Source organism: Populus trichocarpa, chromosome 3, assembly GCF_000002775.5.
Source record: "Populus trichocarpa isolate Nisqually-1 chromosome 3, P.trichocarpa_v4.1, whole genome shotgun sequence".
NCBI classification, from domain to species: domain Eukaryota; kingdom Viridiplantae; phylum Streptophyta; class Magnoliopsida; order Malpighiales; family Salicaceae; genus Populus; species Populus trichocarpa.
The window spans coordinates 17,377,462-17,393,992 of NC_037287.2; the positions used below are offsets into that span (position 1 = coordinate 17,377,462).

The 16,531-nt window shown below is 34.0% G+C and overlaps 2 protein-coding genes and 1 non-coding gene across 4 annotated transcripts; 1 reads left to right on the forward strand and 2 right to left on the reverse strand.

Moving 5' to 3' along the window:
- Positions 1 to 2,141: 2,141 nt before the first annotated feature.
- On the reverse strand, positions 2,142 to 2,214 carry TRNAK-CUU (transfer RNA lysine (anticodon CUU)). Its single transcript has one exon. It is a non-coding gene; the product is annotated as a tRNA-Lys (tRNA).
- Positions 2,215 to 3,254: 1,040 nt separating this feature from the next.
- On the forward strand, positions 3,255 to 4,461 carry LOC7481188 (uncharacterized). Its single transcript, XM_002303721.4, has one exon. The coding sequence runs from the start codon at positions 3,351 to 3,353 to the stop codon at positions 4,269 to 4,271; it is 921 nt and encodes a 306-aa protein (XP_002303757.4). The 5' UTR covers positions 3,255 to 3,350; the 3' UTR covers positions 4,272 to 4,461.
- A 2,903-nt stretch (positions 4,462 to 7,364) lies between these two features.
- LOC7496540 (protein LAX PANICLE 2) lies at positions 7,365 to 15,787 on the reverse strand. 2 transcript variants are annotated; one of them, XM_024597527.2, is made up of 4 exons: positions 14,525 to 15,787; positions 14,302 to 14,352; positions 14,060 to 14,132; positions 7,365 to 7,811 (listed from the first exon to the last, which is right to left on the reverse strand). In XM_024597527.2, exons 1-4 carry the CDS (start codon positions 15,370 to 15,372, stop codon positions 7,653 to 7,655), a joined length of 1,131 nt encoding a protein of 376 aa, XP_024453295.2. In that variant the 5' UTR covers positions 15,373 to 15,787; the 3' UTR covers positions 7,365 to 7,652. The 2 variants fall into 2 exon arrangements, with proteins under 2 accessions (XP_024453295.2, XP_024453296.2); XM_024597528.2 differs by having other exon boundaries at positions 7,365 to 7,808; positions 14,525 to 15,786.
- Between the last annotated feature and the right edge of the window lie 744 nt (positions 15,788 to 16,531).

Sequence of the window (16,531 nt, forward strand, 5' to 3'; positions counted from 1 at the left end):
TGGTGAGGGATAATAGACTTAGGTTGACTCGGGATGTTGGGAGTAGGTCAGGGCCCTATCCGGGCCCTTTAAGGTGATCTTGGACAAATGTGTGGGCTCCTTTCCTCATCCGTGGGTGAGAGTCACCCCATAGTTATTACACGCATCTTAAGGTCCGGGTTACAATTTACTTGGTCAAATCACAAAAAAAAAAAAATTGTTTTGTTTTTTTTATATATATAAATAAAATAAAATGATGTTTTAGGAATTTTTAAAAATTCCTTGAAGTTGAATTGGTCAACATATTTTAACCAGATCAATCTCTAAGCCAATTTAAAATAAAACTCAATTTAATTCAAGTTCCAAGTTAGTAAGTTATTGGATCAACTCATTGGATTGGTCTATACTTATATCTCCTGTCAATGTATGAAATTGAGCTTCAATTGCATATGAATTAATGGGAGGTCTATTATTATATATATATATAAAACTAAAGAGACTAAACATCTAGATTTAAAAAAAAAACTGTGAATCAGAACAATATAAGTTCTAAATTTTTCATTCTCAACAAAAATCAATAGCCTGACTATTATAAATAATACAATCTATTTTGCAAGGTCTTAGTTTTTTTGTTTTAATCAAGACTTTGAATTGATATTAAATTTTTTTTTGTATTTTCATTTTAGGTTTATCAGTTATAATCAAGTTGATTGAAGACAGTTTGATATTTTAAAAACTAAAAGTGGTCAGAATGAAAAATGATAATAAAAATATACATGAATAAGAAAGCAATTAAATGAAATAAAAAAATTATCATGTAGGGATGCTAAAAATTGCTAACTGATATGAGAAAAAAATGTTTCAATATAATTTGTAAACCAAGTAAAAATTAAATTATGTTTTATAGAAAACCATCACAAAAATTTAATTATTTTAATTAATTTTTATTTTAAAAAATAAATAAGTTAAAGTTAAAAAAAAGATAGGCGTCTAGGCTTGGGCTTGGGTGGATGACATGTTATCCATGACGTCTCATCTATTGTTTTATTTATGACCTCTAAATAGATGGTTGAAAAATCAAGCTTGTGATTTTTTGACTAAAAAATATAATTTTTAATATATTTTCACCTCAAAACACTAAAATAATTCTGGTTACAAGTCAACTAAAAACAACAAAGAATTTGTTTTAAAACACAAAGCCAAACCGAAAGGAAAAATCATCTCTTAATTCCAATCTATTTTTTTAACAAGATAAAGGGCATAAAACACCCCAATAAATTTCCTATATTCAAAGATGATGACTTTAATAAAGATTTTTTTCATAGCCAAAATATAAACAATCAATAATTTTTTCTCTTGTTTGCTATTTTTTTAACAATTTTATCTCTCATCTTTCAGATTAAAAACTAAAAAAATAAAGAAAATAAAATTCAAAAAACTAAAAGAGCTATAAAAAACCAAAGTAGATAGATTAGAAAGAATTTTTCGTGCCAATATGTAATTAGCCACCTGATTTTCATATGTTTTTTACTTTGATCATTTTTCTATGAATTATGTACTCTTTAAATAAACTAGGAGTGATTAGTCACTAATTTGATCTCAAATGCAATTAAAGTGAAAAGAAGCTGAAAGAACAAAACAAAATAAAAAATTACAATTTAAATCCACAGTGAATTTAGACATTTCTAGTAATGCAGAGTATGCCTCCCTTTTTTTTTTTCAACATGCCACGGAATAATAACATGATTGCGTTTGAGGTAAATTCATGAAAACTATCTTCTCAAACTCCATAAACACATCATACGATCACCCATCAAGTTTATGACTAAATCTTTTTTATGTCTCGGTTGACCCCTCAAGTTTAAAGAAAACATCTATTAATCACCCATCATTTGATCCATAAATTAGGAATATAATTTTGTTTAGAGATTATAGTTTTCGTATTTATAAGAAAATATCGATAAAATTACATGACCCTTGAACTAAATCTCTAATAATCATAACCAGCTCATAGTATCAGGTTGACATAGCTTGGCATTGTCTCTTCGTATTTTCATTTTAAAAAAGAAAGAAAAGCATTGTTATTTCTATGGAAAATAAAATTCCGAGGTTATGGCTCTATGGAACGGGAAGAATGCGAAAAAAAAGTAAAAAAACCAATTCGCCCACCGTGGGGCTCGAACCCACGACCACAAGGTTAAGAGCCTTGCGCTCTACCAACTGAGCTAGACGGGCTTGGTTGTGTTGGGGATCGCACATATAATATATATTTATATTATGCGTGGTCCCCTCCAGTTCGCCGTCCGCGCTCGGTTTGCATAAAATAATGACGAGATAAAATTACAAAAACGTTCATTCATTGAAAAGTATATTACCAATAATTCTATAATGCTTTTGCTAGATTCGCATGTTAAATTTATTGAGTTTTCTTTCAAGCAAGCTTGTGTTTCATTATATTTTTTTTTCATAATATCATAATATTACATTTGGGAATTTATTATTTATCTTTTCTTTTTGTTAGAAAAAACTTTACGAAGAGTTTTATCATGCATGCGTTTTTTTTAATAGATTTTCACCCAATTTTTTTTAATATTTTATATAGTAAAAACTTTGTTAGCATACAATTTCATTATTGTCAATTGCAAGAGTTATTGGAAAGGGTAATCAGACTTTTGTATTTAAATACAAAATTTACAAATACTAGCAATTATATTTTCTACTTGTTTAATCGAAATATAATTTGATTTACAATAAGTTAACGTCAGAAAAAATATAATACAATTATAATTTATTTTTTCAAGTTAGAAAAAATACATATTACGAAATATTTTTCTATAAACTAAAATAAACACTACCATAAGTTTTAAATATATGAAGAATGTGATATAAATGCAGCATAACTTAACATGACTTTTTCTTAAAAGATGAAATTATAAAACTTAATTTACTGGTCTCAGCAATCATCACATATTCTTCATTAATTTATAATAGCAATTAGCAAGAAAAAAAATCTTGGGATATTGTGATGAAATTCATAACCATCAATAAGAAAAACACTACCATGAAAACTTGATGTACCTTTTCTTTGAGACGAGTTCTTACTTGGGTAACCAAACATAGCCTTATCAGCCCAAAATAGAAAGAACGTCAAGCTGGGCCTAGCAAAGCAACTTCCTGTGTCACTGGCCGTGACCCAGATATTTCCTTAAAAATCCTCAGGTTACTCCACTAATCACCTAAAACCATATCCCTCATCAAACGGTCCAGAATAAAAACACACGATACTCCAGAAAGCACCAGATTCCCCTATCCAAACCCTTATCCTACGCACAGTTCAGTCTAGACAGACACTTCCACTCTCTCATCAAAAAATGGCCGCCGAGTTACTTCCACCGGAAGGCCCAATCACCACCGCCACTGCTACCACAACAGCACCCACCGCCACAGAGCCCACCACAACTGCAACAACAACAGCTCTAGCTCAATCAGAAAACCGAGGGCCACCGCCACCAGCACTCAAACGGCAACGTCGACCAAGCGTCCGTCTCGGCGAGATCGGCGACCATCACCATCAAACAGCATACGAATCGCACATGCGACGCTCAACAAAGCTGCTGCATCCGCAACACAACACGTGGCGCATCCCTAAAGAATCTTCAAAATCAATCAAAGCACGCTCTTTAACACATCTCGTTAACGGGAACGACAACGAGATTGAAGAACACGAGGTCATTAAAAATAGTCCAAACGGAGAGTTGAATCTTGTCGAGTTCGGACATAGAAGGAAAGCGAAGAGAGCGACAACGAAGAGAGTGAGATCGAATTGGATTTCATCGAATTCAAGAATCGAAGAAGGAGATAATAATTTGGAGAATTCAAATGGAGAGGAAGGGTTTGTTCGGGAATTCGATCTTGATTCTGATAGTCCTACAAAAGACCAAAGTCCAGTCCATTCTGCTGACAATGTTGGTTTAGATTTCTGGCACGGGAATCGGAGAACGGGTACGGGCTCTGGTCGAGTTAGGGTTACAGAGAGTAGGGAAAATGAAGGAATAGAAATGGAGAACAATGATAATGATAATAATTCGGAGCGAAAATGGGAGGGAGTTAGGACTTGGCTGATTGAGTTAGGTTTAAGTCGATACGCGCCGGTTTTTGAGATACATGAAGTGGATGATCAAGTGTTGCCATTATTGACATTGGAGGATTTGAAAGATATGGGAATAAATGCGGTTGGTTCAAGAAGGAAACTGTATTCTGCAATCCAGAAGCTTCGAAAGGGGTTTCCGTGAGTTATGAACTTTTCTATTCTTTTTTTTCCCCTGAGTTTATATCTTTTAGTATAATTGGTGTAACCTTCTTTTTTAGTATAAAAACCTCGGTCATGGATGAATTGTGATAATAGACAAAAATGCATGTCTGAGATGGTTTGAACTATATCTTTTTTGACTAATAACAATGATGGTATAGTCTTGGAATCAAGTGGTAGTTTCTTGGTATTGATTTCTTGTTTGTGCTGTTCCTTTTTCTTTAATCTTGCATTGGACTTGTGTGATAGTACTTTCTACAGTATTTCATGATCAGTTTGAGGTTAATTTATTTGGAAGACGAAGATGGAAAGTTTATCACTCATTTCATGTTTATAGCACACATGTTGGACAGGTACATGTTGCACGCACTTTAAGATAGTTATTTCTTAGCAATGCTATTTGGCTTTCCTATCTATGTGATGTGCTTTCTTGATATAGTTATTATCGAGTCATTTCGCTGTCTGATTGTGGTGTAATCGTTTTAAATGCGGAAACTATATCTTTCTATGTTTGGAGATTGAGATGATTGTGTAATCATTGCTATCTTTTTTTTTTTGGCTTAATGCTTGTGTGTGAGTGCTAATTTTTTTTGTTATTAAGGTTATGCAATTGTGTCATTAGACTTGCCATTCTGCTCCGCTGTTACCAAGGTCAAAATTTTGTATTCTTCATTAATATCGATGATTAACTCCACTACTGCTTTTAATGGTTAACTCCATTTGGATTCATTGGCTGATTTTCCATTTTAAGCCCAGAATGGTGGTGCATCCTGATCATGCTTTGGCACACGCCATACATGTCGACCGGTTAACCTGTTTATCCCTTCTGTTAAAAGACTAAATTTATCTTGGGATGCGCCTCTTGTTTGAGGAAAGTTTTATATAACAAATCTCTGAATCCACTCCCACTTTTATCTGAGCTTGGTTGTACCTTGTTTATGTCATGTAGGATGAATCTATTATTGATCCAATGTAATTTGTCTTAGAGAAGTAAAATTGCCATCTTGTTTTTGGGACAACTCATAGGCTTGTAAGAACATTTTAGGATGAAACTATACTTGTATGTATTTCTAAGTCAATACTTATACCTCAATTGTTCATTTTCTTTCATGACTTACGGTTCTGCTAATGAATGGCTCAAGGTTTGGTGTAATCTTGACAGGTATGAATGGTAGCAGAAAAATATCTTCTCCCAAGATTTTCTTCTTTGTAGAGAACATGTAATGGAAACAGTTTAAGTTAGAAGCATGTTTGTCGAAACACTCAAAGCAATTTCTTTGATTAATGAAGATGGCAAGGTTTAGAATCTAAAAGCTGAAACTTAAAATTTTATATAAAGCAACTTAAAACAGTTTGTATGCCAAATGGACTCCTAACAAATAATGTGCTGGCTTGTGGTGTGGGAAGGTTACAAATCCGTTTTGAATGAAGAACTCAATGCACTGTACATGGAAAGCATTTACATCATAAGTGTGTTGTGTTTGCCTCCTCTGGAATGATTTTGTTCCTTCTAGAACTGATCTTTGATGTTAGAGTTATTGTCACCCATGGCTGGAAAAAGCAGTGCTGCAATTGACTGTTCTTTGAATGTGAGTGGTATATGAAGAAACTTTTTACTCTATTGAAGGTGCTAATTGTATGTGCAGAGCCATTTATAATTTTGGCCCACCTATCACAAACCCATTAGGTACTTTCGATCTTAAATTTCTACCTGATTGTTTTCCATTCTTTTTGATTGTTTCATTTAAGTTAGTAAGGTTTAGCTGCCTTTCCCCTTCTTCTGTTAGTGTTATAAGGTTTCTAATAATGTCACATATTGCCTCTGTAGTTTGGTTGAATGCTATAATCAATGGATTTCCTTTCATGCATCCCTCTTTTGGGCTCCTGGCTCTTGTCCTTTGCCTCTCACTAGAGCTGCATGCTAAAGACTCTTAGGGTCCCTGATTGATATATTTATGGACAGTGAAGATCGTATCCTTTACGTAAATGATGGAGGGGGGGTCACTCCTGAAGCCTCATCCCGCTTAAAAACATTTGTGCATCTCTCTGAAATTAGTTGCGCTTTGGTTTCTTTCTTCAATGCTATATGAGGTATGTCTTGCTTAAATTGTAACGTGCTTGTATTTTGTCTGTATGTTTTAATGAAAGTTGTACATTGATTTGTTTTGGTGGTTTTTAATAAAGTTGTCAAAATGGATTTGTAGCTCTGAAGAATGTCTTCGAATGTGGTAACATAGTAATTTGTAGAGTGATGCGAGGAATGCTTGGAATTTTTTACATTACTTGGCGATGTGGCATGTTCATTACGAATGTTTTCGAAAATTCTAAGCATCCTTAGTATTACCCCAATATTAATTATACTCGTGTGGAGGGGAGCCTCTACAGTCTAGGTCCAGGTGAGCATCTGAACTGTCTGATGGGTGGAGTATTAGCAGTTTAAAGATGAAGTGAAGTTGAAAATCAGTATTAAGTCTTCTGTTGATGAAACTTGTAAATTATTAAGCTTTCAGCAATATTCAATATTTGCCATTGTAACCTATGGAGACTTCACATTGTAATTTGGAAAAGCTGAGTAGCAGTTCTGTGTATATTGTGCGGGAATGACTAGGAATTCGGAACCGAATCGGTGCTTTGACATGGTTTTTTACATGTATCAGTTTGACACTGACGTTTGCTATATTTTGGGGGATGCTACTGGAGTTCTGGGGGTGCATGTGCCTTCGCCTTTCTCTCCTTGTGATTTGTTCTGCGTCATTATGGAGGTGGTTTTCTGACTTTAAGACGGACACCTCTTGCCTGTTTCAAATCCTTTAGTTCGGTCGCAGTCAGCAATCCTCGACGTTGGGGAGGGTTGACAGGCAAGCCCAGCCCGTCAGTGTAATACCTAGACAATAATGCTGGCGGATCAAGTTGCTTATGCTGTAACTGGGCTAAGACTCGTCCTTGGTCAAGCTTTATTTAACTACGAGTATTATGGACAGCACGGCCTTCGAAAAGGATCATGGGATAGAAAAAAGATGTGAAAAAGATTTACCGAGGAAAACAAGTCATAAAGAAAAGGATGTATTCGATGGAGTTTGTGCTCGTTAACAAAACAATTTTAATTAAATATCGATCAAGCCCGCATAGCTTGGAAATACATTTTCGGTTATGTTATTTACCCCAAAATTGTAAACATCATTTCGGGGTATTCCAAACTATTTTCTCCAATTAGAGAAGTGAATTAAAAATTAAAAATAAAAATAAATAGCAGAGCCCATTAGCCGGAAAAAAAAAGAAGAAAGAAGAAAAAAGAGTGTTCGGATAACTTAACAACGATACAAGTGAGAGAGGATTAACTAGTGAGAAATTTCTGGGGGCTCCTTTAAGCACTTCTACCATAGTGCAGCACCATGACATGATCCGTGGTTGAGGATTCTGGAAGCAAAGTGAGTTCCTCTCTGGGGCTCCAGATGTTATCCCTAACATGCTGCAGTGTCAAGAAAGGAAGAAGCTGTTGCCCTCTACAGGTCATCTCTATCTGCTTTTATCAAATCATAATCGTCCACACGCACAAAAATACACGACACGTTAGCCAGCTAGCCTAGGTATATAATTTAAATTACATTAAACGCATGCACAGGCATGAAAGCAAGAAATTAAGGGCTTGATATTGTAATGACACCTACTTATCATTATCACCGTGCATATATATTGGAAGAATATCATTGTTTCTTTGTAATTATTAAATTTTATTTTTTTACTTTTAAATACTAAATAGTCAAAACAAGAACATGCCGATCGATTCCTTCTCTCCTCTTGTTTGACAAGGGAGGGCATCACGACTGCTAATCGTCGATTGGTCTAGCAAGCTAGAAATTACCACGTCTAGATCAATTCTTTTCTTGATCGTGTGCTTCTAATAAGTTAATTTTGTAATCCCTAATAATAATAATTAAGAAAACCGTAAGCATCTAGCTAGGCAACTCCAAAATCACTTGGAAGTAACGAAAGATGCAAGCATCTATGCATGTTAATGCAAACAAGTTGCTAATGGCGACTTTGATTTTTCTAACACAAAAAAAAAATATTGCTATTCAAATAGGTTTAAATAAATAAAAATAAATAAATATATACGATGCATTTGAAGTTGAAGATTCATAGTTTTTTTTAAAAAAATATCCATTAAGAGAATATCATATGAAGTTGAATATTCATAATTTTCTTTCAATATATATATATTCATTAAAAAAAGAGATGTATTTTGAAGTCATGCTTTGTCACTAGGTAACGTCTTTGCCATGGCCCCATACATGTAATATCTTTGTAACGTCTACTCTACCCTTAAAATTCCGTTCTTTTTGCTCGGTCAGCGGTCAGCCATGACGACCTACCCTTTTGGGCTGCCCGTCCCCTCACCCACGAGGGCACGACTCAAACACTGCCCCGGTTTAATCATTACGGGACCCACCTAGACTTTGCTCGTAAGCCAAAATCATGAGCGCTTAGACTTTATTTTTATTATTATTATTATACTATATAAAACACCATCAAAGATTTTATAATCTAACCGGTAACCATAATCTAAAAGGACAATTTGTAATGGATCCGCTAACCACGGAAAAATTAAAATAAACAAATAAGTAAGATTTTTTTTTAGCTTCAATAAAACCTAACCATGCATCAGTCTCATGTCATGCACGTCTACTTCACGTAGCTTTGTCGACCAACAAAATAGCCCTAATGATATCATAAGGTCAATATTATTCTTCCATGAACTAATATATTGTGTTTGGATTTTCATTCCTTGGGATTTATGCAAGATAAAACATGTCCAAACCACCCTTTGTTTGATAGGTATTTGTTGAGAATTACAAAGGATTAAATATTTAATTTATTTTGCATGCATATCGTGATTTCACCAACTACAAAGAATTTATTTTCGTGGAGGAGACTTATCTGTCTTTTAATGCCTTTTATTCTTGTTCTTTTTCAACAACTTGGAATGATTCTGTTGTGGATTATTCACTCATGCATTGCTTTCCTCCGACGTAAAAACATATGAAAGGATTTTTTAAAATTTTCTTCTTTTAGTGGAGTTCATTCTTGTGGTTGGCGAGAGAGGGATATGATGATGGCGATGATGAAGATGGGGTCGTCTATAGTTCGATCGAAGCCCACCACTTAAGGTGTTTTGATGATGGGGTCTTTTTAAGCACAATAATCCCAAGGAAAAAGAGAGGAGGGGTAAAAGCTGAGCTGAAAGAAGCGAAAGCGTGACGAAGGGGAGAGATAACGCATGCAGATTGGAGAGGGGGTTTTCCATGATGACATGCTCCACGTGTGGTTTTTTAGGCCCTACGATATGATTTCATATGATGTGCTCGTATCAACCCCCCCCCCCCCCTGTTATGTTAGTATGTGTCAACTAAGCCAAGACAATCCACATCCAAGTTGATGATAATTTTAAACATATCTTAAAGTCAATGCTAGCTTGGAGAATTTTCAAAAAGGAAGCAACACTTTCCACCATGAAGACATCTTTTTGGCTTTCTCACGTATTGATTATATGGGTGTGTGTGTCTGGAGAATGAAAACAAGCTTTTTATGATCAAGTGAGTATCTAGATTCACATAGATAATCTAAACTGATTAATTTGTGAACAGACTCCTTAAATTACGCTAAAACGGATTATTAGCAGAGCTAGGCCACGGCTCAATATAATCCTCGGATGCAATTATAAGCTCGACCTCGTCTTTCACACCCACTTGAAAAGTTTAAATCATTGGGTACTTCGTTGCATGCATATTTGTGTTCAAAGAAGATGGCTTGCATATTCTGGACGGCATGAACTGATTACTTCCTAGAAGAAACTTTATGGAACTGGTTTTATTAATGTGTCACTTGGGCGGTGGATCGATCCAACACCAAGAGGAACTTGCCAAATCGATGGCATAGTTAAGTTGACCAGCCTATGTATGCCAACTATCTGGTTTAATTAACATGAAACGAGGTGGTTCTAATTCTATAAAAGCAAAGAAGAATGTTGAATTTGCCATATATCTTAGATAACAACAATAGTTTATAACATGGATGATTCGTTTAGTGATTAGGTGTGTACTTTAGTTTTCGTAAGAATATAAAACAGATGGATGCTCTCTCTCTCTCTCTATCTGCTTCAAGACTAGAAAGAGACAAAGAAGAGTTCGGATGGTTTTTGGTGGTTGGTTTGTTGTGTATATGTATTTGGGCAAGATCGATAAAATAAGATATCGTGTTAACCGCATATATCTCCTTGCTTCATGGCATGGCATGGCAAGAAAGCAACAGCAAATTTTTTTTTTAAAAAAATACGGGCATGATCCAAATTAATCATCAGATAAGGGTTGACCTAATTACAAACTTATACCCAAAACTACATTATATATAAAAACAAAATGGAACTTTGAGCATGTCAAGTTACAACCTAACAAGCCAAAATATAAGAGTATGAATATTTATGTGCTGTGGGTAACGAAGACAACAGATAAACATGCTATATGTAATAACCACCTAGGACAAGGAATGGCGAACTCAACTAACACTACGTGCTTTTATATATATATATATATCCATCCAGGTTTGAGTTCGAGTTTTTTAATGATACGCGGTCTTGACATCCTCTTCTCTTTCTTGTATGTTACCCTAGAAACAAACCTAAGCATTGCTAGCCGTAGAAGTCAAGGGAGAATGGATGGCTCTTGCTAGATCAAGTAAACACGCACTAGCTTTTATTGTAATCGTCTTCTATCAGAAAGGGAAAAAAAAGAGAGGTATGATGAGATGAAAATCGCACCAACATCAATACAAATTGGAGAAATTTTTCAGCGCAAGATCGAATATGTACTAGAAGAACACTTTTAATTGATCCACATGACTCAACTTCTATTAAATTTTTGACTTTACTATACGATGGAGCTAGAAGTTACTGCCCGAAGACAAGCTCCATGACTAAATGTTTTCCCTTATGGCTTAATTAGAGTTATTTCTAGTTTTTCTTTAATTACTTGTATGTAACACTGAGTAGTGAAAGCACTTGACAGGCACTCGTACAGTATATTGCTACTAATTTCTATATTAAGTTGCAGTTTTAGCAGTTATATTTCATGCTACACACACAAACACTAAAGTAAAACATGCACACACCATTTTAAATCAAATAAAATGTTTCTGAATAAATTCACAATTCTTTTTCGACGTAAAGCCTTATATATATATATATATATATATATATATATATATATTAGCCTTTAGAATTTTTCAAAGTAAACTAGCAAGGTATGAATAGCAACATTTATTAAATTTAGCTCCTTTTATTTGGTGCGAATCATGAATCCTTAAATGTTAATATCTCCCATTGGTTTATCAGCACGGTGCAATATTTCAATAAGAAGGCAGTCTTGGGTGCACTAGGAAAAGTTTCCATAGAGTATATAATTGCAATACGCAATGGAAGTCGATGGTTTTCCGATGAGACAGAATTGAAATAACAACAAACAATAAGATCACAGGTTCATTTCACACTATGAGACTCTTATGAGAGAACATTTTGTCTATGAAACATAATTCCACTAGCCCTATGTTAAATCTACCTTTGGCACATATATGTTTTTCTCTCTAAATTTATTAATTTTGAAATAAGAAATGACTATAGAAAAATTATCTAGAGTTTTTTGGCAGCTGGAAAGGATTTTATCTAGAGTTTGCAGAATAGTTAATTAATCCGATCTAAAAAATATATGTACCAAAAATGTCCTTTCCAAGAACTTTAATATTAATTATATATAGTTAAGATTAATTTTTGTCATGAATATCAACAAGAATCCACATCCTCATAATATTTATCAAATAATATGCATAAGAAAATAGGTACTTATACATCAATAATCCCCCCTTTTAATTTATATGCTATGCACGCTTTCTTTTTTACCCTCCCAAGTAAAAACTTCATTTTGCAATTTACCTAAATTGAAGTTGATTCGTTACATATATGATTCATGGAAGCTCTAAGCATTTTTGAGCCAGCGATATTTAATGCGTTTAAGGATAGTAAAAGATATTTATTAAATATGTGTTAGAGATCAGGAAACACGAATTTCAAGAAATTAAACCTTTGTATCTGAATATGTTTCATAAAAATACTGATTTTTTAATGATAAAAATAAGAGGACTCAATTAATTTTTGTAAGGAACCTGATTTATATATATATATATATATATATATATATATATATATATATATAGCAATAATGAAAGAAATAGCTAGTGGGTATTCTGTGAAGTGTGCATGAGAAGCGTTGTGTAAATGATGGACACACAATTATGCCTGCAATGAATATATATGATATGAAAACTCAAATTGCCTTTAATGATGCATCCCATGCACAAATTATATCGTATATAATATTGTCCCTAATAATGAAAAAAATACAAAGTTAATCTATTATATATATATATATATATCCGGTACTTTCATACGTCAATTATTTGCCTCCGTGTAAGACCTATACACCTTTTAATATGTATATGATTGTTCCATATACAATGCACGTAAAATTAGGACATGTCTAATCCTTAATATACTGACTGAAATAATTCTCAGCTATATCAATTACCCTTCTCCATTGCAGTTTTCTTCGTTGCATGATGGAAGATTTGAGTTTTGTTAATCATTAAGGATATAAGTATCAGATAAATCATCAATAATCCCATTCCTAATAGTTAAAATCAGAGAAATTATCGATAATCCCATCCCTAATAGTGCAACATGGCACAATCAGAAGTTCCCTTGTACATACAGCACTGCCTCGGGGAATAATATCATTAAGAATCAATAGAGATACTCGAGACAAATCCTCTACGGTATTCAATTCTTAGAGATAAACAAGCTACGTACTAACCCTCGATTATGTGTAATTTACCTAGACAATTCCGGACTTCCCTAGCGGTACTCTTTAAACAGGCAAGAAAAGAGTAAAACAGCGAGAAAACGAGCTAGTGACTAGGGTTTCTTCTCCAAGGTTTTGCATTTCAACCCATCCTAGATGCTTAAATGTTATAGTACTGCTTTACTTCGCTTTATTGTTGCACATATACGTTATTTGTGCGAGATCGATCATTGAAACATGACTTTCATAAGTAAAATAAATGTTGTGGTCTAAAATAGTACTGATTAATCCCATTTGTGAAGTATGAAAGGCCACTGATCATTTCAATTTATTTTGGTGGTCATAGGAAAGAGGGTGGTAGGTAGTTCTCTATATTATCTCTAAATTAATACACTTAAACCCTACACCTCTTCAATCTTGTCAATGAAAACATCCATAACTAACTAAACACCGCATTCATGACCAGTTTAGAAGGCTCAACACCTTGTTTAGACAAACATTTTTGTTCTTATACCATCCCTACAAGAATAGATTATGGCCTAATGATACAAAAAGAGAAGATGGCTACCTAGAAATATACTTCTCACCTAAATATCAAGTTATCAGACACAATAAATACCGCTAGAGAAACGCATTTAGCTCTGCTGTTTCTGTCATTTCTCTAACACCAGTACCCTTGTCTATATTCGTCTAATTAAAACTAGTAATTCGAACAGATGTGCTTGTTTCCTATTTTTGGTTCTTCTATTTGTCTGTGCCTTTGCCAATCTTAAGTAAATGAGATATGCAAGATAAGATAGAAAGCACAGTACCATCAACTACTACTTTTATGCATTAATTGAAATAGAAAAAGAAATGTTAATACCTCTGATTCGCTATCCAGTCTCAGCTTGTTAACCAGATACTTCATTAATAGCCGAACTGTCATCCTTCCATCCCTAAGGTTTCAAATATCGAAACAAGAAAGAAAAATTATATCCATGGACAAAAAGGATTTTCAATTCCATTAGTATATTAAAAAATATTAAATCCCCCCAAAATTAAGGGAACCAAAAAAGAGCCAAAAAAGAAAAGAAAAGAAAAGGTAGAGAAGATAAAATATGTTACTTGATTCTCAGGTAGCTCTTGGATATTTGCGGCAAGAAGGGTTCTTTCGTTCTGAATTTGAACATCAAAAACAAATCACTACAAAGCAGCTAATTGGACATAAAAAAACATTTGAAAGTTAACTAATTAAGAAAACAAAAGATAGAAAGAAACAAAAACAAAATGGTGGGGCTAATCTTTCTATGTGCTTCTCGTTTGTCTTCTCTTTTCCTTTTGCACTTACTGATTTTGAGACGCTTGTAGCATAAACCAAATGCCAGAATGGGATCTTCTTGGAGGATCGATTACTTTAAAGTCGGAGCTCGGTCCTGCAAAATCCATGCCAGTACTATTTACTTGGAACGGACGAGAAAAATAGGACCCCAATGGCATCAAAGACGAAGAAGAGGATGGTGGAGAAGATGAGGCGGTCGCTATATTGTGCAACATAGGCCTAAAAGGCCAGTTTATCTCTTGATGAAGAGGATAGGTTGAGCTAGTTGCTGCTGGATGGTGTTGAAAGAATAAAGATGTATTGCTAAAATTAGTGGCATGACTTGGGACTGGCCTTGGAGGAGCTCTAAAATCAGGAACGTGAAAAACAGGACTACTCAATGGCCTCGCTTGATGTGAAATTCTACTACTGCTACCTCGTAGTAGATCAAGCTCTATCAACCCTCCTCTTCTACTTGTAGAATCAAGTACTAGCTGTTGTTGTTGTTGTTGTTGTTGATGATGATGATGATCGTGCTTGCCCTCATGGCTTGTTGGTGTTGCTGTTGTTGTGTGACCACCTATACTCAATTGGAGCCACCCTTCATGTCTCTCTTCTTGAACATCTTTTGAGCTTGAGCCAGCTTCATTATTAAGACTGTTAGTTCTTGATTCATCTTCAGCCATGGGAATATTAGCCACCACTAGATCAGATCCTAATAAGCAAGCTTCGCTAACACAAGAGTACTCATAACCTTCTAATCGGCTCATAAGACCAAAGCCCTCTTTAAAAGTATGGACATCCTCACCAAAATAACCACCATCACAAAGTTGATGCTGTTGCTGTTTAGAAAGACTTTGAGCAGGAACCATGGTCATATCCAAGGAGAAGCTGGAAACCCAAACCGCCTATATCGATGATGATGATTCTTGTTCTTGATCTCAAAGTAAGCCATGGATATGAAGAAGGTTTCCAAACTGATTATAATTAGTGTTAGAACGACTATATTGGGAAGAGGGATCTATAGTTGATGTTGCCATAAGTATGTGCTAAAATTATGGAATCAATAGAGAGAGAGATACCCATTAACCAGATAAGGGTTTTTATTTGATGTTTCATCGTAAACATATCCAAAGACAGCAAGGAGAATAAAACTTGCAACTTTCCATTAATTCTCTTTGTTTGGAAGCTTGTGAGATGATGAAATAGTTGCAGAAGAGAGAGAAAGAAAAGAAAGGAAAAGAAAAGAAAAGAAAAGAAAGAGAGATGGTGGCCAGTCAGTCAGTTATGTTAAAAAAATATTAATACTACTCCATAATATTTATTGTTTTTTATACTATATTCTTAAGATGGTCGAAGGGTAATATTTTTTTGACTTAATTTATAAATTAAGAATAGACGAAATATATCATGCTCTAGCCGTTTTATAATGAGGAAAAAGGAATAGGAATAATAATAGTAATAAAATTTTTGGAAGGGTCATCCAGCTAATTAACACCTTTAGGCTTTAGGGCATGTTCCAAGGAGAAAATGACTAAAAAGGCTCGTTCTTTTTAGAATATCACGAAAAAGTTCCTTTTTAGCCACAATAGCAGGAGTAGGAGGATTAGATATCTTGGAGTTTTAATCCACTTTTAATAATGCTTTGCTTGTTAAGTCTTTCACGGATATTAAAAAGGACAGAAATAATAACATAAAAATAAATATATTCTTATAATTATTTTTTTGTCTTCTTAAGAATATATATGTTTATCTACACATCAAATATCAAGTTTAAAATTGCAGTTTAAAATTAAAAAAATTATCTTGACTATTTTTTTATTTGAATCGGATTTTAAAACATGGCATACCCTATAACAAATTAATGTGTCTTGTACCTGTTTATAAGTGTGGTTGCGGTTGCTTTTCAAAGTGCTTTTCACTTGAAAATGCATCAAAATGATATTTTTTTTTATTTTTTAAAAATTATTTTTGATATCAGCGCATCAAAATAATCTAAAAGCACAAAACAAATATTAATTTGAAGTAAAGAAAAAA

Bases quoted from the DNA above. Each gene is read 5' to 3' on its own strand.
- LOC7496540 (XM_024597527.2), bottom strand. From the start codon at position 15,372: ATGACCATGGTTCCTGCTCAAAGTCTTTCTAAACAGCAACAGCATCAA. The intron at 14,353-14,524 runs GTAAGTGCAAAA...GTTCAAATTCAG, and splicing joins CTACAAGCGTCTCAAAATCA to AACGAAAGAACCCTTCTTGC. The intron at 7,812-14,059 runs GTATTAACATTT...ATTTGATAAAAG, and splicing joins GACTGGATAGCGAATCAGAG to CAGATAGAGATGACCTGTAG.
- LOC7481188 (XM_002303721.4), top strand. From the start codon at position 3,351: ATGGCCGCCGAGTTACTTCCACCGGAAGGCCCAATCACCACCGCCACT.